The 24,481-nt window shown below is 37.2% G+C and overlaps 1 protein-coding gene across 50 annotated transcripts in view; it reads right to left on the reverse strand.

Annotated features, from left to right (window-relative positions):
• The window catches only part of ERC2 (ELKS/RAB6-interacting/CAST family member 2), a 973,896-nt gene that overhangs the window by 644,179 nt on the left and 305,236 nt on the right, over positions 1-24,481 (reverse strand). For all 50 annotated transcript variants that reach the window (XR_013527394.1, XR_013527393.1, XR_013527389.1 and 47 more), the window contains one exon: positions 7,206-7,361. Coding sequence is in view for 29 of the 50 variants with exons in the window: in XM_035274352.3 (XP_035130243.1) it covers positions 7,206-7,361 (156 nt within the window). In the remaining 21 variants the exon portion in view is untranslated. The remainder of the gene's footprint in view (positions 1-7,205; positions 7,362-24,481) is intronic.

Below are 24,481 nucleotides of genomic sequence, written 5' to 3' on the forward strand. Positions count from 1 at the left end.
TCCTCAAGGCCTTAGAAATAGAAATACCATTTGACCCTGCAATCCCATTACTGGGTATCATTCTATTACATATTTTTATATGTTACTAGATTCAGTTTGCCAATATTTTGTAAGGATTTTTAATTTATGCGTATAACGGAGATTGGTTTATAATTTTCCTATCCTATACTGTTCTTTCAGGTTTTAATATCAATTTAGCCTTCCAAATGAAGTAGGAAGTGTTCCTTCTTTTAATGTGTTCAGAAATGGTTCCTGTAAAATGGAAATTTTTTTACATTAATGTTCATTAGAAATCACCAGCAAAACCATTCAGAGATGCTATTTTATTTTTCCAAAGAACATTACTTACTAATCCACTTTTAATGGCTACAGGAATATTCAAGTTTCTAATTAGTTGAGTCAGTGTTGATACATTTTTTCTCTCAAAGAATTTTTCATCTAAATTTTCACACTTATTTGCAGGAAATTTTTATAAAACCCACTTATCATTATATAAACAGTATCTATGATTATGTCTTCCTTTTCATTCTAATATTCTACATTATTAACTTCTACTTTTCTAAGTTTTATTTTAGCTTTAACTAGTCTTTTTCCTGATGAATCTCAGTACAGGCATGTCAAGTTAAGTACTTTAATCGAGGAGCCAATTTGGCTATATTGATCATTTAATTGCACTTTTACTTTCTGTTTCATCCATGTCTGCTATTTTAAAATATTTCTTCTACTTTCTTTGGGCTTATTCTATTTTCTTTTCCTAACATTTTAAGGTGGATGCTTATCACACTAATTTTCAGCCTTGTTTCATTCCTAGGATAAGCCTTCAGACTATAAGACTTAATTTGGTTTTCTTTAAATTTGCTTGGTTTCTTATAGTCTCTTGCTCTTTATTCATATTTTCAATCTCTTCTTTTATTTATTTAAACATATTAAACATACTTACTTAATATTTCATAGTCTTTTTCTTATAATTCCAACTTTTGAAGTCTTTGCTTTCTGATTCTGCTATTTATTCCTTCTACTGGCTGTCACTTATGTTGGCCTGTTTTCTTTCAGGTTTTGTGATTTTTCTCTTTTTTTTTTTATACTGTGTACTGTGGTTTTTTTTGGAACTTTACCTGGAAAAATGCTTTAAGGCCTATGTGGTCCTTTAGAGAATTTGCCTCTGCCAATAGCTGCGGGGCACTATCAACCAAGAATGTAGCTACATTCTCTATCTGAAGTTTTTAGATCATCTTGCACAGCACATCCATGCAAGAGCCAGCTGTGGTTATGGATTCTGAGGACAATTTTTTCATCTTTTACTTGACTCAAAGCTGTAAAACAGAAAATTTTCCCTGGAGTCCCCTAAGTGTGAGGAGGGGGGAATATGGTAAGGTTATTCTTAGTTTTCCTCTGCAGTAGCAGTATAGCTGCCTGGAATCCTAGCTTTATTTGGTGGTGGTAGTAAGGTTCTGACTATGCCTCATTTGAGTAGGCCCAGACTTCTGTCTCTTTTCTTTGATGTCCTTGTGGCTATGAAAACCAGGGCTCAAGTTCATCTATCTAAAAATTGCCAACAAGAATAAATAACCTGATATCGTTTAGTTGTGCCCCCACCCAAATCTCATCTTGAATTGTACCTCCCATAACTCCCACGTGTCATGGGAGGGACCCAGCAGGAGGTAACTGAATCATGGGGGCAGGGCAGGTCTTTCCCATGCTGTTCTCATGAGAGTGAATAAGTCTCATGAGATCTGATGGTTTTATAAAGGGCAGTTCCCCTGCATACACTCTCTTGCCTGCTGCCATGTAAGACATGACTTTGGTTCTCATTTGCCTTCTGCCATGATTGTGAGGCCTCCCCAGCCATGTAGAACTGTGAATTCATTAAACCTCCTTCCTTTATTAATTACCCAGTCTTGGGTATGTCTTTATCAGCAGCATGAGAACAGACTAATACATAACCCATACTCTACTTATCATACAAGCTCCCTGCTATGGCTTAGCTTTGACCCTTGAGGTTCTTTCTTACTCAAGAGCTCATGTACATTTTAAAATGTATGTCTAATAAATATATTTCATTCAGCATTTTTTGTTGTTTTCAGCAAGAAAACTGACATAAACAACAACAAGCTACTGACAACATCAGGTGAGCATGAACAAGAATGAGACTCCCATGTTCAGAAGGGTTCAGGTTGCACAACTTAGTAAAAAGGTTTATATGAATGGAAATCCCATTTGCAAGAAGTCAGACTACATCAGGGAACAAAGAAGCTTCATCTTGCTAGCCAGATCTAAAGGATTGGTAGTAGCTAAACAAAAAATGGTCTTGAGAAGTCTTCTGAGTATGCATAAAGATTCACTGGAAAAAAATCGTGACTGCTTATCAGTATGCCCAGGTATATGTGAGCACGTGAGCACTGCTCAGGTATGTGCAGTTTCTGAAACACATTATTTCTGTATTACTTAATGAATCATGAGTCTCTGGTCATTTTTACGTGGAACAAAAATAAGAAGTTCTCTCTGAGATGTAACAAGAATACAGTATAAAAAGAGGGAAAATCAGAATTAGGATTACTTAAAATGATAAAAGACATTAAAATCTGTTATGATCAGCATGATCAGCACTCTTTTCAGGGCAGGGGGTATGGCCCCAAATCATATCCAGTTGTAGTTGACAGCAAAGTTTATAGTTGATTCCACATATGAAATGGATTCATCTGAAATTAACCTTCAAAAACTTTCAATTCTACACACCTAAGCAAAGATGATGTTTATAGTGAAAAAACTGATTTGTGCTAACTTCCACAAATACCACAGTAGAAAGATAGTGTGGGAGTTGGGGTATTGAGAGGGAAATGTAAAGGAAATAAACTGGATATAGAGAATAGGGTTTAGTCAGAGGGAAGGGCATGGCAGGTTCTACATATATCTCCTTTATTCAATAAAAGTAGATTGATAATGATAAAACTATTTCAGTCTATAAATATTAAATAGGCAGTGACTCTAAATAGCTTTCAGATATTGCTGCCATAAGGCAAATTTTAAATAAATATTTATACAGACAATAACAGAAAAAGGCTTTTCTAAGGGGAATATAGTTACAGGGTAAAAAAATCATATTCTCCCATAAAAATATGCCTTTTGCTTCTTTTACAGTCATAAATTCCATAAAAATGGAAAGTGATGCAATCAAACATACATGAGAACCGAGGCCAGGGAAGGTCTGTCTCTGTGATGGCCAGAAGAAAAGCCAATCGGAATTACATCACATGCTTTATATGAAGTCCATGTGGACATCAGGCACACTTCATCCCGTCTGAAAATTCTTCCCCCACTTCCATCTGTGACACAACCTACACCCTGAAAAAAACAGTCTGCCAAGGAAAACAGCTTCTTTTTCACTACAGATATGATTCTCATGTCTAGAAAGTGATATGCTTACTATCATGCAGTTTGGGTTATGAGGTTTGTAATCTATCAGAGGTTTATAAGAAAATGTGTTACAAATTCAGAATAAAGGAGGAGATCTAAGACAGCAGATCAGCGTCTCTGGCAAACACTGGAAACAGAGGGAGCAGCTAATATAGAAATACTGGAATGAGTAGATGAAAAATGTGTTAGACCAGGAACAAAGCCTTGTACAGAAAGGAAATGCCATTATTCTTTCCCTACCAGAGAAACAATTATATATTTTGTATGTTCCATTCTCTGAGGCTTCATAGAACTCTTGAAAGTAATTCGTGCTTTCCATGGCCTCTGAGATTCGGCTCTCACAGTTTGATTCCTCTAATCTTTCAGTGTTGGGTAGGAATTGGAGTTTCCAATGGGAGAGTTGCACATCTGAGATCTCCCAGAGGCTCAGTTCTCAGAGACAATGTACATGTGCCAAAGGACTTCCAAGATGCCAGGATTTCTACCCTGGCTGACTATGTTTAGTATTCCTGCCTTCACACAAGCTGAGTTTTGCAACCCACCTTATACCTTTCCAAAAATATTATATCATGGTTTTTCTATGATGTCATATTTGTAAAAGCAATCCAGGCATTCACTGCTATTTAATTTAACCACAGAGCTTTCAAGAGGCCCTACCAATTCCAACTACCTGCTCTGGATCAAAATGGAAGTGTACCTCCTTCAACATGGCTATTTAAAATACTTCCTTTCCCTCCAATCTATATGATTTATTCATTTTAATAAGTAATGTAAGCAGCATTCCCAGGCTCAAATGAGGAATCACACTCCTCACTCAAAGTAGGAGAACTGGGCTGAGTGTGGTGGCTCACATCTGTAATCGCAGTACTTTGGGAGGCTGAGGCAGGCAGATCACTTGAGCTCAGGAGTACAAGACCAGCCTGACCAACATGGTAAAACCCAATCTGTACTAAAAAAAATACAAAAATTAGCTGGTGTGGTCATGTGCACCTGTAATCCCAGCTATTCAGGAGGCTGGGGTGGGAGAATTGCTTGAACCAGGGAGGTGGAGGCTGCAATGGGCCAATATTGCACCACTGCACTCCAGCCTGGGTGACAAAGTGAGACCCATTTCAAAACAAACAAAAAAAAACAAGTAAAGGAATTAAGAAATAAGTAATTAATGACAGGAAACATTAGCAAATAAATGTTATAGTTTAATCCAATAAGAACATTCTTTCAATGGAGAAAATATTAAAAACTGACCCTCACTAGTACATTTTAGCTAATTTTAACAGTAAAAGGGGTAGCTGCATAACATTGTAAGAATTCATTTTATTTGTATTTCTTAGAAATCCATTTTTCCCATTAGTCAAGTTAAATATAACACTTATTATTTGGTTATACTTTTTCAATAATAATGTTTATAATTTTAAGCTACTTTTTTGAGCCAGGTACTTTAACTACAATATTTCATTTTAATCTTCATTTAGTCCATCTGAACCATCCTGTAAGGTTGGTGCTCTTGCCCCTATTTTATAGAAGAAAGTATGGTCGAGTGACTTTGGTCACTCCTGAAGGCACTCCCTATGCAGCTGGCAAAGGGAGGCTGGAGACTTGCTGGAGTCTGCCTTTGTCTTCAGTCTGCACTCTTTCCACCTCCCTCCACTCCTTTCCTCAAACATTCTTCTGACCTGACCACTTTTGGAACCATTAAAAGTAACTAACCATTAAAAGTTAAATCTAACTCAAGGATTGATGGTCTCTCAGACAAATGTGGGCTAATAAAGGTCACGACTTGCTGAAGATCATATAAATGTTTTATTCACCTGGACAGAGTCCATGATGAGGGGCAGAGTTTACAAATTTCATGACATTTTCAGCTGTAGAAGTGGCTTGAACAATCTCCCATTGTGGAATAACAGAGTCAGAAGGAAAAGTTTAAGCCAAAACAACAATTTCCCCCAAACTTCTTGAGTTCACTGGTATCTGTGCCTCTGGACTTCATTCCCAGAATGATTTGGGCACTGTCTGCAGGTCACCCTAGTACTGTGATTGCCGAACCTCAGCTCAACTCTCTGAGAGAGAGAGACTGCAAGAAACAAACCAGAAGGATGGACTGAGCAGGGAAACCCATCCTGCATTTTGAAGCTGTCCCTGGTTTCATTCAAATCCACTGGACAGTCCCCTCATATCTCAACACCTTGATCCACATTTTCAGCACAATCTCAACATCTAGTTAGAGATGGAAACTTGACAGAACTAAGCAGTTTTGTGTTTTTTCCTTAAGGAAACATGCATGCATACACACACACACACACACACACACACACACACACACACACACATCGTGGTTAAGTAAACACTAGATAGATATCATTATTTCCTCCCTATAACTTGCAAACTCAGCAAGGAGTATGCACATATTTCACAACTGATAAAAATCATTTAAACATTTTTCTCTCCTCTCCCACTGCTTTCTCACAGAGGTTTGCATTACTCTAACTCTGCTGCACTTCATAAAGCAACAAACAAGATTAAAACCTAGAACAAGAGAACAGGCACATTTAAGAGCAAGTGGTAGAAAAAAAAATTTTTTTAATTGATATGGTTATTAATTTCAGAAGGAAAATGATTTAAACAGAGGAAGAGATAAAAGTATCTCAGTCTCAAAGACCTATTTGGGCTATTCATAAATTTAATAATTATGCATATGTAAAAATAATAGATACTCAGGTGCTTGGTCCATTTAAAGCCCCAAGTTTATTTTTGAAAAATACAAGCCAAAATCTTTAAAACTGACAATAACAATATAAACTAATGGAGCAGGTTACTCAAAAATATTTTATAAAGATTCCATAGCAATAGATAATAATAATAATATTAATACTATTATCAAGAACAATGCCTGACATTTGATGGATACTTTCTAGAGATCAGACAAGGGACTAATGTCTTTAAATGAATAATCTCTTGGAATCATCAGACCAACCCAATGATGTAGGTATTTTTCTTAGCCCTATTTCATGGATAAAGAAACTGAGGCTTAGGAAAGTTTAATGATTTAACTAAATGGCAGCACTGGGACTCAAAACTATTTATGTCTTAAATGCTATGCTAAAACCAAAAGAGCTTAATAACTTTTTTTCTTTTTAAAATATAGCCTTGCTCTGTCGCCCAGGCTGGAATGCAGTGGTATGATCTTGACTCACTGCAACGTCCGTCTCCCGAGTTCAAGTGATTCTCCTGCCTCAGCCTCCTGAGCAGCTGAGATCCATGCCTGGCTAATTTTTGAATTTTTTGTAGAGACGGGATTTCACCATATTAGCCAGGCTGGTCTTAAAGTCCTGACCTCAGCTGATCTGCCCACCTCTGCCTCTCAACCTAATAACATTTAAATGAGTTAAATTGGCTTGTAGTAACAATACATTTTGAGACAGTCACCTTCTAAGAGACGCAAGAAATTTGGCAACAATAGCAACTTCAAAAAAATAGCAAACTTATAATGATGGTGGAAATTTGGAAAAGAGTTGACTATAAATATATTAATTCCCAAGAAAAAGAAACACCAAAGGAACTCCTAATTAAAGCCTGAACCTCTCAGTAAGGAGAAATTCCACCAAAGGCTTTCTCTGATTGCTTTTTGGAAGCTATATGACTAAAACAAAAATCTTATGCATTCTCCTTTTTTGTCCAGATATTAAATAATATCACATAAAGCATATTATATGAGTATTTGAGAAAAGTACATGTGTAGACTGTAACTTTCTAGTCACATTAAGAACATAAAAGTTTATAACCCTGGACCGTACCTTGGTCTTCATAAACTTGGAGTGACTTTTGTAAACCTCAATTTGTTTGATCTCTTCTTCACGGTCCTCAGTGTTCAGCACACCATTGGCTTTTAACATCTGGATCTCATCCTCAAGATCCCTAATGTTTCGCTCCAATGAAGCGATTTTTGTGTCCTGTTGGTAAAGAAGAAAAGAAAAATAAAAATAAAGAATAAAAATTATTTTTAAGATCATCAAAACAGAATTTAAGAAAGTAATTTTGGTAGTGCTGTTACACATTAACCATGGTGTAGATATAGCCCCGAATTCAGGACAGTTTACTTGTTTCACAGCTGAGGATCATTTGTGAAATGATGGTTTAAGCTCCCAATCAAGATCAAGTGTAAATACAATACAGAGAATTACCTAAATATGTTTGTCTAATATCTGGGAATCAAATTACCAAAGCAACAGTGATAAAAGTAATCTAAGTGTTAAAAAACAAAACAGAACACCATGTAAGTGAACAGATTTTAATTTGGGTTACAGTTTACTAGTGTATATTTTTGAATCCACTTATAAACACAAAAATCGTTTATGTGTATATTTCATGGCTGATTTTTGTAAGGTATGCTTGGAATTTGAGTCTGAGAGAGAAAGAAATTCAAATCTACTAATGGGAAAAAGGATTCTCATCTAAAATACAGACATAAGTGAAACTAAATAACTGAATCTTGACTTGTATGACTGATACACTAAATATTGAAAATTTATAGTGATTAGAAATAATACATCACAATGTCATAATTCATTTGGCAAGCAGTCAGGTCCCTATGTTACAAAACACATGACTACCTTGCAGGGCATTTCAACCTATTGATTTATGGAGCTAGCAACTAGAAATATTACACTCAGATGTGGAATTAATTGGGAAAAGTTACCAATGACAGACTCTATACACAAGATAGAGCATGAGAAACAATGCATTAGAAAATAGTGAAGAGAGCGCTCTCATAGGGGAACCAAAACAAAAAAAACATGGCAAAAAATTTTCCACAACAGTAGTATTAGGCTTCAACTGGTCTTTGGAATGAAAGCATCACACATCAAAAACTGACTTCAGGCTTTCTCAGTGTCACATCTGCCCACCATTTTATCGCACAGAGTTAAGGAGCTCATATTAAATTTGTAACTGAATGCTAACACAGAAGGATCTACTGATTTTTTAAAACAATTCATTTTCTCAGAATCAAAAAGACTCAGAATTCCAAAAGTAAAGATAATTAATAGGCTATTCTATTCATAAGTAACTCATTTTTAAACACTTTGCAACAAATGTGTTGGTCCTGACTTTAGGGCTACTGTCTACTTTATTTTCCTATATTTTATGCCCAATGGCATATCTCCTATGGAAATAGAATAATTACCATTGTTATTATCATTAACATTGTCATCATGTTAAAAGGAGGAAAAAGGAGAAGCAACTCTATTATGTGCCAAGAAGTGAGTACTCTAAGTTTTGTAGACACTTTTATGAATTCTCAGAAAAACTTCAAGAGATGAAATAAAAAGATTTTGAAAATTCCAAGATTATTAGGAAATGGAACATTCCACAGTATTTCATTTTCCTTTAAAAATAATACGTATTTTATTTTTCAGTTGTAAAAGCAATATACTTTGAATTCACAGAAAATGAAGAAAACCTCCTCTAATCTTACTGTCTAGAAATAACTACCATTAATGTTTTTATGTATATTTGGCCAGTATTTTTCTATTTAGATGCCATTTCTGGAAATCTTGTATGCTACCAGTTTAAATTTTAAAAAATGTTATGGACTGCATGTTGTGTTTCCCAAAAATGTGTATGCTGAAACTCTAACCCTTGATGCGATAGTATTTAGAGATGGGCCTTTAGTGGGTAATTAGGACTAGATGAGGCTAGGAGAGTAGGGCCCTGGTAATGGGATTAGAACCCTTCTAAGAGGAGACATCAGGGAAGGCTCATTCTCTCTCCACCAAGAAATGACATAGGGAGAATGCAGCTATCTACAAGCCAGGAACAGAGTCCTGACCAGAGCCTTCTCATGCTGGCACCCTAATCTCAGCATTCTAGCCTTCAGAGAACTGTGAGAAAAACAAATCTCCATTATTGAAGCCAACCATTCTATGGTACTTTGCTAAGACAGCCAAGCTCACAAATATAGGGAGTGATACTTAGAGACTTACTTGGGTCTCTATGAGAACGCCATAGATAAAAAGAAAGATAATAATGGAAGTGCCATAGAAAAACAACTTCTAGAAGTTGATAAAAGACTTTCCAAGTGAGTAAGAGTCATTTCAAATCAATATGCTTCAGGCTATAAAATCAAGAAAGACTCAATATACAACAATTGAAAAGCTATACAGATAATTACGATTATTCAGAATCCCACCACTCAGATATACCTACTATTAATATTTGTATTCATTCCTATGAAAGCCTTAAGATTATATTTTTACCTTAAAACATACAAAAAGATATTTCAACTAAAACTGTAATCAGTATGATACAGATTTCTTCTATTGAGATACAAATTGGCTGTATATTTACAAATACCTGAGTGTAATATTTAAGAGTTTACAAATAGCTAAGTACAATCTTTAGAACTGAACTGTAAAGTAAGTGTGAAGGTGAGGGCCAATATCCCAGCTCTTCCTACGTAAAATTTCCTAGGATTTTCACCTCAAATCTAAGTGACCATATTAATGTGTACGTATGTATACCTATATACCTATGTAAATATATTTGTAGTATGTCTGTGTGGCACAACACACTTTGAAGTCTTCACATCTTAGACCTTAATTTTTTCATAACACTTAGTAGAATTCCAACTCCCAATCATGGAGGCAAGAAGAGATGACTCTACTTCCTCACAAAGCTCAGTTTTCCTCTCAGTAAACTCCTGAGGCTTTAGTGAGCAAGGACGTCAACTGCCAACTTCTAAATAAATGGCTTAGAAGAAACTTTTCAATGGATTCAAGAAATACATACTGCTAAAGAAAGATCAGAACTGGGTTAAGATAGAAAGTTTCTTAATACAGCAAAGCTTCTTGACATCTAAGTTGAAATTTCACCAAATGGTGAAACATATTTTGAAAACATTTTTTACTTTTCTTAATTTTCTCAAATTAAGCAACACCCTTCTTTTCCCTCACAAACTTCTTTCTTCTCTCACTCTGTTGCCCAAGCTGGAGTACAGTGGTGAGATCTCAGCTCACTGCAGCCTCCGCCTTCCAGGTTCAAGTAATTCTCATGCCTTAGCATCCCAAGTAGCTGGGATTACCAGTCTGTGCCACCACATCCAGCTAATTTTTGTATTTTTAGTAGTGATGGGGTTTCACCATGTTGGCCAGGCTAGTCTTGAACTCCTGACTCCAAGTGATCCACCCACCTCAGCCTCTCAAAGTGCTGGGATTTACAGGTGTAAGTCATTGTGCCTATATTCCTGTTCTTATATAAAAGGTCAATTTCAAGGGCAACAGAACTCATGGCTCACATCATAAGCACAGAGAAAAGTAGGTAGGAAAATATCATTAGGATTCAAAGAATCAATACAAAAAATACAGATATATCAGATGGTTTGGGGTTGTGCCCAAGAAGATATTCAAAATGCCAAGCCAGAGAAGGACTGAGGAAATACAAGCAGGAAAATTAAAAGCAAGCAAAATGGCTACTATATCCACCGCTTTTCAACTGCCTCAGTCCAAAGAATTCAGAGAAAAAATATTGTCATTTTCTTTTTTAAAAAATCTCTAACATTAAGGCAAATGACTAAAACCTTATATGTATAAGGAGGACTATGGAAATCCACATCAAGTCCTGATATGGCTGAATGTGATATACAGATGTTGAGATACTAAACGCACATGGCTCAGAAACTCAACACACTAATCTAAAATAGAGAAAAAAGAAAACCTTAAAGACATATCAACATATAACTTTCTGAAAAGTGGAGTTTCAGAGGTAAAGCAACATTTTACTGCCTAATCACCAAGGAGTTTTCTTTATCTGAACCTTTTTATGAGTTATTTTTGACTGATATTTTTAAACAATATATGTAGTGATTTTCAAACACACATCTTAATTATATTTCACAAATAAACTAGCTCTAGAAGCAGATCATTGTGGTGCTTCCTTATAGACAGGGAAAGTGAAATATAATATAGAGTAGCTTTTCCCAAAGTTTACAGAACCCAAATGCTCCGTGAAAGGGGGGTTGCGGGGTCATGTACCTTTGAGAAATGCTTATTAGGAAATCTGAATGCACATTAGCATGAATGGCTCTGGGAAGCCCTGCAGCAAAACATTCCATTGAACTTTATCACAGTTTTACTACCTCTAGAAGCCAATTCCTGATAAAACTTTAGGCCTATAATAATCATATTAAGCTCTGGGTGATATTACTAAACTGAAGAGTCAAAATAATAATTTGGATTCTTCAAGGGAAAACTTGTCACAATCACCCCTTATTTAAAATGAAGTAAGGACGGCTGAATATCTAGATCATCTTGTTAGTTTCTGTCATTCAAAAGTGGTTTACTGAGCTCCTGTTCTAAGCCCAGCACTTCACACGACATCAGTGAAAGAACAGATGTGGACCCCCATCCTCCTGGAAATATTACCTCATCCCTCAGGTAATATTTTTTAAATAGTCTTGAGATAGGGCAACCATGAAATTGTGTTGTTATTATATTTTGGTTATGGATTGTAAGGATGTGGAAAAAAAATTTCAGGGAAAAAATAAACATCTAAAAAATATTTGCTTAGTTAGGATAAGAAGATCTCAATTGAGTGTCTCTTTTAAATCATTTATTTCTACACATTCATAAAGTAATACTTAGAAAAATTTTATGCATAAATTGTAGATCATAGCTTCTACTTAAAGATTCATACCCAAGACTATTTTACATCCACCATCCAAAAAAACCAAAATAGGTATTTGATGAGCAACTAATAAATAAAACACTGGAATTGAACCCCAGAAGCCATTTACCCACTGGGCCCACCTGCTAATGTTTAAGGCAGCCACAAATACTAGCATTAGCCCATGAGGGCTGCAGTTATAGTAATGCAGATGAAAGTGGAATGGAAAGATTGACATAAGTTTATTTCTTCCTTCTCTCTCTCTCTTTTTTAACTATCTCTAGATTTCTCTAGAACGTGTATGCTGTAGATTGACAGTAAACTTAGACAATGAGTTATCTCATTCATTCATTAATTCAACAAATATATAGGACATTTATTGGGAACCAGTTACTTTGCCAGGTGTGTAAGATACCAAGTAGATCTCAACAAGATCCATGGGCATCCTTCTCTCTCTAACATGAAGTACAGCCTGGATCCGTGCTACTCAAACTGTGGTCACAGACCGGGTCAGCAGCACTGACATCACCTGGGGGCTTTTTGACATGCAAGATCTCAGGCCCAACTCAGAATTACTGAATCCAAATCTACATTTTCACAAGATCCTAGGGTGATTCAGGTGTTCTAAATGACTGCACATGTCCAAAAGACACAAGGGACAAGACTGACAAATGCAGAAGGGACTAGGGTAACTTTATTTTCCAAATACATTTAGAAAAACATGAACCTAGTTTCAAGAGCCATTCAACTTGACATTAAGTGTACAGCAACCCTGGGAGTAAATTTTCTGGAGTATCTTTACCAGTCAGGATGCCATTATTACTCTTTGTGTGTGTGTCAAACATTATGTTCCCCTTAAACAGCAAGAAACAGATTTCAGTCCCTCTCCAAGAACTGTGAATACTGAAATGGTGAGTGGGTGGAACATCAAAAAGAAGCAATATCATTTAGTCACAAAAAGTAACAATTATGTTATTGCTGAGTGTCACAATGTGCTTTCCTTTTAAATACTGTGAGAATTACTGGTTTCATTTTAATATCAGGCCAAGAAAGAAGATATAAGTGGTTTTTACAGAGCATCGAATTCACTGTGATCACATATTGGTCTACAGACATTGATCAACAAAGTTAGGGCCAATTTGGTTTCTAAAAGAGGTGATCTAATGTTCAGGAAACATCTCTACATAATTATATTACACTTTATTTAGAATAAAATTTGAAACTATTATTACTGGATACCACAGAGGTTCTTAAATGGCTTAACTTTTAAAAATCATCTAGTCATAGCTGCAAACACAGCTAAGCAGCCCTGGGTCTCAGGCTATCTGAGGAAGGCCGTGTCTTTGGAAGGATTTACTGTGTGGGATAACCATGGTTATATGAGCCCAAGTTAGACACTCCAGAAAGAAGTTGACTTAGGTCCAAGACATATTAGGAAAAAAGACAAATACCAAAAAAATAAAAAATTCACCTTCTTGGGCCTTATCAAACTATAAAAGATGATGACCTAGATTAGAAGATGACAGAAGAATTAGATGATTTCTAATTCTTTATGGAAAAATGTACAAGCACAGAAAAGGGTGGACTAGATCAAATTAAAAGCAGTTAGGGTGCTTTGATGTTATTTTCTCCCCTGGTCTCATTTGCCTGCTTCTGACTCATTCTTCATGAAACCCATGTCCTTGGAACACATCCTTCCTGTCATCCTGCCTCTATGCATATTACTAAGGACCCATGAGCAGATGTGTCTCTAGCGATTCTTGCTGGACACTGTGACCTTTGTACTTATGATCTTCATATATTAATTTGTTCTTGTTGTTAATGGACTCAGCTCTAACGAAAAGAACTAAATCTAAAGCAATCCAGACAGACTGGAAGTGAAGGTAAAACATCTGACCTTTACAGAGTCACAAACCTGGATGCAAATCCTAGTTCAGGCTTTTACAGTTTGGGAAAGGATACTCCGCCTCTGTGAAAGACCATGCTCATGAGCATGTTAAGAAAATTACAAGTAAGGTATAATGCATGCAAAGTACCTATCATAGAGCATACCCCAAGAGAGTGAAAAGTTGTCATTATTATCATAAGCCCAAAACAATGTAGTAAGTCCCAAAACAATGTAATAAGTAACAACTAATCCCCCAGTTGTTACTTATACAAGTAGAAGACAGTAGCTTCCATTTTTATTTCATCCTGTTAAACTTTCTGAGCATGTTCCTAACCTTGCTAATCCTATAACCTCAGGTTGCTACAAGAATTAAATGAGTGGATACATGGAGGTCTTCCAGAATAAGAGCTAACACACAGTAGCACTCAATAAATGTTACTGTCCCTCCTGCTTCGAGCTATCACACATACCTATTAATTTTTTGGTCTGCCCAGCTTCCTTTCCTTTTGGGAACGGCATCTTCCCAAGAGACCCACTATATATATATATATATATATATGTATATATATGTATAGTTGAGTCCATGACTGGATGTGGTCTTCTTTGGTATCATGTATTGAGATTTATCTGAATGATTGGGCCCTTATAACATCATTTGAATCATCCACTCTCCAGAACACCAAATATGAGAGTAAGATTTCTGTTATTTATAACAGAAAAACATATAATGTACAGTGATAGTGTGAAAGGTAACACCAAAATATGTAATATTCTGTAAGTCTATAAATAGAGAAGTCAGGAATGGGTAAGACTGCCATAGCAGAGTCAAGAAATCTCCAGAAAGCACAGGAGCCTAACATGGGGTTTGAAGATGAATAAGAACAATATTATCACAGAGAAGATGAAATTCTTTTCAGCTAGAAGCAATAACACATACAAAATCCAGAGCACTCAGCATGGTACCCAGGATATAATATTTAATAAATGTAAGTTTAAAGAAAAAGAGAATGAATACAGAGTATGTACATATTAAGGAAGAGTAAGAAGACAGAATTGCCCTAAGAATATAGACTGTGTTTAGCTGCAGAGGAGTTGGAAATGAAAGGAAGGTGCTGCAGAATGATAACCAGTCTTCAGAATCAAGCTAGGAATATATACTAAACTCTGACGGGGATTCATAAACTGGTAAATAAACGGCAATAAGACAGGCTTTGGGCAGTTAGTAATAAAACCAGATCCAAAATGGAAGTTGAAAACTGTGGGGATAACAAAACAATCACTTAGTGGTAAAAGAATTCTCAGACACGGTTGAGAATCAAGGATAGAGAAAAGGGTAGAAGAATCACCAAAAGAAAGAGGTCCAAAAATCATGGAAATGATGGAAAAGCCCCAGAAAATAAGAGTGAATAGTTTCAAGAAGGCAGAGGAGTCAAAAGTTTGAAGAGCCTACAGACTAAGAAAAAAGTTAAGATGTCATTGGTGACATGAGGGCAGTTTCATTGGAGTTGTATTGCCATAATTAGAAACTGAACCCCAGTGTTTTAAATCCCATGGAGTCAGGAGTGATTGCCAAGTCACTCAACAACCAGTATGGAACAAAGCCAGAACCCTCCATGAAGGACACCTCCTGATGCACTGGAACCAGGTCTGGGAAGTCCCTGCAGGGCCCAGGATTGACTCTTTAGTTGCTGAATTTGGGTACCCCAAGGTACGGGCTGGAGTTGGGTGAAGGGTACTCTGAGGGTTTGAGGTAGCTGTGGAAGTGCTGCAATATGTAGTTGTACGTGTGTCTCTCAACTGAGTATTGGTCCTGCAAAGAAAACTACTTCAGTTAAAGTCAAGAGTTTTCTACATGCCTAGTGCACAGAAGGGAGCACTGGCTGATTAAAAATGATTTCCATAAAGGTGGAAGCCAAATTGTCTCTATTTGCAGACGACATGATAGTATACCTAGAAGACCCCATTGCCTCAGCCCAAAAACTCCTGAAACTGATAAGCAACTTCAGCAAAGTCTCAGGATATAAAATCAATGTGCAAAAATCACAAGCATTCGTCTACACCAACAACAGACTTAAAGAAAGCCAAATCAAGAGCGAACTGCCATTCACAATTGCTACAAAAAGAATAAAATACCTTGGAATACAACTCACAAGGAACATAAGAGACCTCTACAAGGAGAACTACAAACCACTCCTCAACGAAATCAGAGAGGACACAAACAGATGGAGAAACATTCCATGTTCATGGTTAGGAAGAATTAATATCGTGAAAATGGCTATACTGCCCAAAGTAATTTACAGAATCAATGCTATCCCCATCAAGCTACCATTGACTTTCCTCACAGAACTGGAAAAAACCACCATGAACTTCATATGGAACCAAAAGAGAGCCCGCATAGCCAAGTCAATTCTAAGCAAAAAGAACACAGCGGGGGGCATCACACTACCGGATTTCAAACTATACTACAAGGCTACAGTAATCAAAACAGCATGGTACTGGTACCAAAACAGAGATATAGACCAATGGAACAAAACAGAGGCACCAGAGGCAACACAACATACATACAACTATACAATCTTTGATAAACCAGACAAAAACAAGCAATGGGGCAAGGATTCCATGTTTAACAATTGGTGTTGGGAAAACTGGCTAGCCATGTGCAGAAAGCAGAAACTGGACCCCTTCCTGACACCTTACACTAAAATTAACTCCAGATGGATTAAAGACTTAAACATAAGACCTGACACCATAAAAACCCTAGAAGGAAATCTAGGCAAAACTATCCAGGACATAGGAGTAGGCAAGGACTTTATGAACAAAACACCAAAAGCATTGGCAACAAAAGCCAAAATAGACAAATGGGACCTAATGAAACTCCACAGCTTCTGCACGGCAAAAGAAACAGTCACTAGAGTGGATCGGCAACCAACAGAATGGGAAAAAATTTTCGCAGTCTACCCATCTGACAAAGGGCTGATATCCAGAATTTACAAAGAACTCAAACAGATTTACAGGAAAAAAACAAACAAGCCCATTCAAAAGTGGGCAAAGGATATGAACAGATACTTTACGAAAGAAGACATATATGAGGCCAACAATCATATGAAAAAATGCTCATCGTCACTGGTCATCAGAGAGATGCAAATCAAAACCACATTGAGATAACCATCTCACGCCAGTTAGAATGGCAATCATTAAAAAATCTGGAGACAACAGATGCTGGAGAGGATGTGGAGAAAAAGGAACACTTCTACACTGTTGGTGGGAGTGTAAATTAGTTCAACCATTGTGGAAGACAGTGTGGCGATTCCTCAAGGCCTTAGAAATAGAAATTCCATTTGACCCAGCAATCCCATTACTGGGTATATATCCAAAAGACTATAAATCGTTCTACTATAAGGACACATGTACACGAATGTTCATTGCAGCACTGTTTACAATAGCAAAGACCTGGAATCAACCAAAATGCCCATTGATAATAGACTGGATTGGAAAAATGTGGCACATATACACCATGGAATATTATGCAGCAATCAGAAATGATGAGTTTATGTCGTTTGTAGGGACATGGATGAATCTGGAGAACATCATCCTCAGCAAACTGACACAAGAACAGAAAATGAAACACCGCATATTCTCACTCATAGGCGGGTGATGAAAAATGAGAACACATGGACACAGAGAGGGGAGTACTAAACACTGGGGTCTATTGGGGGGAAAAGGGGAGGGCCAGTGGGAGGGGGAGGTGGGGAGGGATAGCCTGGGGAGAAATGCCAAATGTGGGTGAAGGGGAGAAGAAAAGCAAAGCACACTGCCATGTGTGTACCTACGCAACTGTCTTGCATGCTATGCTCATGTACCCCAAAACCTAAAATCCAATAAAAAATTAAAAAAAAAAATGATTTCCATGCGCCTGTGACACACACTACAACAAAGGTTCCCCAATGCCAACCTGAACACTAACTGCATTAAAATTATCTAGAGAGTGAGCAAAAAAACTATTGATGACTTAGTTTCATGCAAGGACATTCTCTTTTAGGGGACTGGGGGACACAAAAATCTGTATTTATTTGTAAGCTCCTCAGCTTGGGGGGCAAAAAATGATAGCTGATACATATTGATTGCTTACAGAAGCACTGTGCTAGGAAATTTTCATTTAATCTTCCCCATAATCCTATGAATTAAGGATTTATTTCACCCATTTAACAGGTCAGAAAACTTACAGATAGTAAATGGCTTGCCCAAGGTTTCCCCGAGTAAATGGGAATCATTCCCTCAATAGAGAAGCCTGCCTTGAATAGAAGAGAGGAGGCCACATATTGGGACCTTGCTATCCACAGGCCAATCTCAGAAGGGACTAGTTTCAGAGAACATACGCTATTCTGGTTCTTTCTTCCACAGTACTTTTAGCCTCTAAAGATCACTGAGCAAGGTCAAAAGAAAAGAGTAAAGAGGTTGGAGAGAGGAAAGGGAGGAAAAAAATTTCAGAAACTGCTTCCAGATGAGAGGACAGTCCCTCTGTGTGCGCAGCACCGTCCCCTCAGTGATGGGTTGCATGTCATCTTTCATATACATCCAAATGGAAAGAGGGTTTGAATTCCAGCTGCCCACCTTGAGGATGCCAGCAATTCAGGGAGTACTAATTCACAACACAGTGAACACATTTAGGGAGCCTATAAAGATGGACAGCTGATCCCTCCATTTCTCTTTCAGTGCTCTTTAGGAAAAGATTAGGTGAAGAAGCTTTCCGTGTTAGCCTTCTAGCAAGCTGAACTTGCTCTTCTTGTTTGGTGTCTCCTCTTAGAATCTCTGAAACATACCACAGATCATTCTACATTCAACCAGTTTGTTTCATGAAGAAAAAAAGCGGGGACAGGCAGCAGTGGAATTCAGGCCACCCCAAGTCACCAATGTGGCCTGATGGATGTGGAAACTGGACCATGCCTCAGGGATGAGGCATGTGACAGTTGGTATGCTGTCATTACTGAAACCTGAAAAGGGAAGTTAACATGAGGCCTGTGGTTGACTTCTCAACCCTGCTGGCAGGGGCACACGCCAGTAAGGAAATTGCAATCCCTAAGTAAACAATAGGCTGGGAACCTGAGCACCAGCAAGGGAGAGGGCAGGGGCTCTGGCCTGGGCAGGGCTGGCCAAGAGGGAGCAAACAAAGCTAAGATTTAAACTTTACAAGAATGTCATGTCAATTCAGACTCCCCAGGAGGGCCCTTTGAGAGTCCAAATTACCAGGCATCAAGCCTCAGACTTAGCAGAATTTTAAAAGTAGGACAGTTAGTCCAATCCCTTCATTTGCCAGATAAGAAAAGTGAGAGCCAGTGGGGACAAGTGACTTGCCAAATGCCCAATAGCCAGAAAGCTAAGTTCCTAGGTCATTTATTATGCCATAGACCTCCTGAGACTTGCTATTTTTTTCTTCACTGTTTTCTCCTTTCAAAGACACCTTTAAAGTCTTTCCAACATGCAAACTATGTGTGAATTCAGAGATGAGTCTCTCTGCTGAAAATAAGCTTATTTAGTTTTCTTTCTGGTGGTCCTTGCTCAAATCACAACCTCTTCTTTACAGATAAACCTCAATTCCCAGACTCAAGGGGAAGAGATGGAGAAGCAAAGGATTCCATGAGCATCTATTATGTGCCAGGATTTTCCCATGCCTTAATTCACTTTAATCCCCACCATAACTCGTACAGGCTGGTATTATGGACCCATTGCCCAGATGGGAAAGCTGAAGCATAGAGAAGCATCAGGCAGCAAGCAAAATTCTCAGTTTCCATAAATAACCTAATCCTCTCCCCTTTGGAACCTTCTCAGGTTAGCAAAAGAAAACAAGAATTTTTAAAATCTTGCATTTTCAAAGTTTCTGATGATGGCTTTTAACCAACTTTTTTTTTCAAAATAATAAATCCTGATCACTTCTACATTTTAAAAATGTATGTTATTGAAATCATGAAAATTTAGGGGAGTGATATGGTTTGGATCTGTGTCCCCACCCAAATCTCATGTTCAATTGTAATCCCCCTGTTGGAGGTGGGTCCTGGTAGGAGGTGACTGGATCATGGAGGCAGTTTCTCGTGAATGATTTAGCACCATACGCTTGAGGCTATCCTCACAATAGTGAATGAATTCTCATGAGATCAGGATATTTAAAAGTGTGTGGCACCCCCATCCACCTGCCTCTTGCTCCTGCTCTGGCCATCTTACTGTGCCTGCTCCCTGTTCACCTTCCTCCGTAATTGTAAGTTTCCTGAGATCTCCCCAGAAGCCAAGCAAATGCCAACATCATGCTTCGTCTACAGCCTGCAAAACCATGAGCCAGTTGAACCTCTTTTATTTATAAATTAGCCAGTCATCAGTATTTTATTATAGTAATGTGAGAATGGACTAATACAGAGGAAAAAAATCTTTATAATCTTCTTTCCCAGAATAAATGTCAACATTTTAGTACATTTCCCCCCAAGGTTTTATTCCACATTGATAAATATAGCCTCTTTATGCATTAAGAATAGTAAACCTCTAAACTGCTGTAAATCTTAAAAATACATCTCATAGTTGGTTATTCTATTATTTTTTTCAACTTTTATTTTAGATTCAGGGAGTATATGTACAGGTTTGTTACCTGGGTATACTGCATGGTGCTGAGGTTTGCGGTACAAATGATCCTATCCCCCAGGTACTAAGCATAGTACCCAACAGTTAGTTTTCCAATCCTTGGCCCCTTGGCTCCTTCCTCCCTAGTAGTGCCACTTTCTATTGTTGCCATCTTTATGTCCATGAGTACTTGATGTTTAACTCCCACTTATCAGTGAGAACATGCAGTATTTGGTTTTCTGTTCCTGTATTAGTTCACTTAGGATAATGGCCTCCAGCTGCATCCATGTTGCTGCAAAGGACACAATTCCATTATGGTTGTAGAGTACCCTATGGTGTATACATACTACACTTTCTTCATCTAGTCCACCATTAATGGGCACCTAGGTTGATTCCAGGTCTTTGCGATGGTGAATAGTGTTGTGATAAACAAACGGGTGAGTGTGTGTATTTTTGGGAGAACAATTTACATTCCTTTGGGTGATGGGATTGCTGGATCAAATAGTAGTTATCTTTTAAGTTCTTTGAGAAATCTCCAAACTGTTTTCCACAGAGGCTGACCTAATTTGCATTCCCACCAACAGCATATAAGCATTTCCATTTCTCCACAGCATCACTAGCATCTATCATGTTTTGACTTTTTAGTAATAGCCATTCTAACTGGTGTAAGATGTTTTCTCACTGTGGTTTTTATTTGCTTTTCTCTGATGATTATGTTTGTTGGACACTTGCATGTCTTCTTTTGAGAAGTGTCTGTTCATGACTTTACCTAATTTTTCATGGAGTTATTTGTTTTTCTGCTTTTTCAACATTCAAGTTCCTGAGAGATTCTAGATATACTTTTGCTGGATGCGCAGTTTGCAAATATTTTCTCCCATTCTGTAGATTGTTTGTTTCCTCTGCTGTTTCTTCAGCCATGCAGAAGATCTTTAAATAATTAGGTCTCATTTGTCAATTTTTGGTTTTGTGGCAATTGATTTTGAGGACTTAGTCATAAATTCTTTCACAAGGCCAATGTCCAGCATGGTGTTTCCTAGATTTTCTTCTAGGATTCTTATAGTTTGAGGTCTTACATTTAAATCTTTAATCCATCTTAAGTTTTATATATGGTGAAATATAAGTGTGTAGTTTCATTCTTCTGCATATATAGCTAGCCAGTTATCCCAGCACCATTTATTAAATAGGGAGTTGTTCCTCATTGCTTATCTTTGTCAATTTTTCAGAGATCAGCTGGTGATAGATGTGTGGATTTACTTCTGGGTTCTCTATTCTGTTCCACTGATCTATGTGACTGTGTTTTTATACCAATACTATGCTATTTTGGTCATTTTGGCTTTATAGTATAGTTTGAAATGGGGTAATATGATGCCTCCAGCCTTGTTCTTTTTGCTTAGGATTGCTTTTATGGTTTGGATGTTTGTCTGCTCCAAATCTTGTGTTGAAATGTGATTCCCAATGTTGGAGGTGGGGCCTGGTGGGTGGTAATTGGATCATGGGAGTGGATCCTTCATGAATGGTTTAGCACCATTCCCTTGATGCTAAATGAATTATCATTGCTCAGTTAGCTCACACGAGATCTGGTTGTTGGAAAGAGTCTGGGGCCTCCTCCAGTGCTTGCTCCAGCTTGCCATGTGATACACCTGCTCCTGCTTTGCCTTCTATAAGGAAGCCATGACTATAAGCTTCCTGAGGCCCTCATGAGAAGTTCAGCAGATATTGCTGCCATGCCTGTACAGCCTGCAGAACCATGAGCCAATTAAACTTCTTTTCTTTATAAATTACCCAGCCTCAGGTATTTCTTTATAGCAATGTGAGGACAGCTTACTACAATGGCTTTAGCTATTCAGGCCATTTTTTGGTTCCATATAGTGTTTAGAAAAGCTTTCTCTAGTTCTGGGAAAAATGACATTGGTAGTTTAATAGAAATAGCATTGAATATGCAAATTGCTTTGGGTAGTATGGCCATTTTAATGATGATTCTATGAGCACAGAATGTTTTTTCTCCATTTATTTATGTCATCTATGATTTCTTTGAGCAGTGTTTTGCAGTTCTCCTCATAGAAATCTTACACCTCCTTGGTTAGATGGATTCCTAGGTTGTGTGTGTGTGTCTATTATAAATGAGACTGTATTCTTGATTATGCCTTCAGCTTGAACACTATTGGTGTATAGAAATGTTACTGATTTTTATACCTTGATTTTGCATTTTTAAACTTTACTGAAGTTGTTTATCAGTTCCTGAAGCCATTTGGCAGTCTTTAGAGTTTTCTAGGTATAGAATCATTTTGTCAGTAAAGAGATATAGCTTGATCTCTTCTTTTCCTGTTTAGTTGCCTTTTATTTCTTTATCTTGCCTAATTGCTCTGGCTAGCACTTCCAGTAATATGTTGAATAGGAGTAATGAGAGTGAGCAACCATTTCTCAAAAGGGAATGCATCCAGTTTTTGCCCATTCAATATGATGTTGGTCATGGGTTTGTCATAGATAGTTCTTATTATTTTGAGGTATGTTGCTTCAATGCCTAGTTTCTTGAGACTTTTTAATCATAAAGGGATGTTGGACTTCATTGAAAGCTTTTCCACTTCTATTGAGATCATATGATTTTTGTTTTTAATTCTGTTTATGTTGTGAATCACATTTACTGATTTGCACATATTGAACCAACTTTGCATTCCAGGAATGAAGCCTACTTGATTGTGGTGAGTTAATCATTTGATGTTGTTGAATTTGGCTTGATAGTATTTTGTTGAGGATTTTTGCATCTACATTCATCAAGGATACTGGCTTGTAGTTTTCTTTTTTTGTTGTGTATTTGCCAGGTTTTGGTATCAGGGTGACACTTACTTTGTAGAATGAGTTAGGGAGGAATCCATGTTCCTGTACTTTTTGCTGTAGTTCCAGTAGAACTAGTACTATGTATGTCTGACAGAATGCAACTGTGAATCAATCTGGTTCAAGGCTTTTTTTTGGTTAGTAGGTTTTTTATTACTGATTCAATTTCAGAACTCAATATTGGTCTGTTCAGTGCTTCCATTTCTTCCTCATCCAATCTTGGGAGAGTGTGTGTTTCCAGGAATTTGCCCATTTCCTCTAGACTTTTTAGTTTGTGTGCATATAGGTGTTTATAATAGTCTCTGAGGATCCTCTGTATTTCTGTGGGATAAGTTGTAATGTCACCTTTGTCATTTCTGATTGTACTCATTTGGATCTTTTTTCTTTTTTAATCTAGCTAATGGTCTATCAATTTATCTGCTCACAGAACCAATTTTTAGTTTCATTGATTCTTTGTATGCATTTTTGGGTCTAAGTTTTGTTCAATTCTGCTCTGATTTTTGTTATTTCTTTTCTTCTGCTAGCTTTGGGGTTAGTTTGCTCATTTCTCTAGTTTTTCTAGGTGTAATGTTAGATTATTAATCTGAGATTTTTCTAACTTTTTGAGGTAGGCGTTTAGCACTACAAACTTTCCTGTTAACACTGCTTTTGCTCTGTCCCAGAGCTTTTGGTATCTTGTGTCTCTGTTTTCATGTATTTCAAATAATTTCCCTATTTCTGCCTTAATTTCATTATTTACCCAAAAGTCATTCAGGAGTAAATTGTTTAATTTCCATTTAATTATGTGCTTTTGAGAGATTTTCTTGGTATTGATTTCTATTTTTATTCCACAGTGGTCCAAGGGTATGGTGAGTACGATTTCAATTTGTTCTGAATTTATTAAGACTTGCTTTATGGATGAGCATGTGGTTGATCTTGAAGTACATTCCACGTGCAGGTCAGAAGAATGTATATTCTGTAGATGTCTATTAGGTCCAATTGGTCAAGTGTTACATTTAAGTCCAGAATTTCTTTGTTAGTTTTCTTTCTCAATGATCTGTCTAATGCTCACAGTGGCGTGCTGAAATCTCCCACTATCATTGTGTGTTG

The sequence above is a fragment of the Callithrix jacchus genome, chromosome 15, assembly GCF_049354715.1.
Source record: "Callithrix jacchus isolate 240 chromosome 15, calJac240_pri, whole genome shotgun sequence".
Lineage (NCBI taxonomy): Eukaryota > Metazoa > Chordata > Mammalia > Primates > Cebidae > Callithrix > Callithrix jacchus.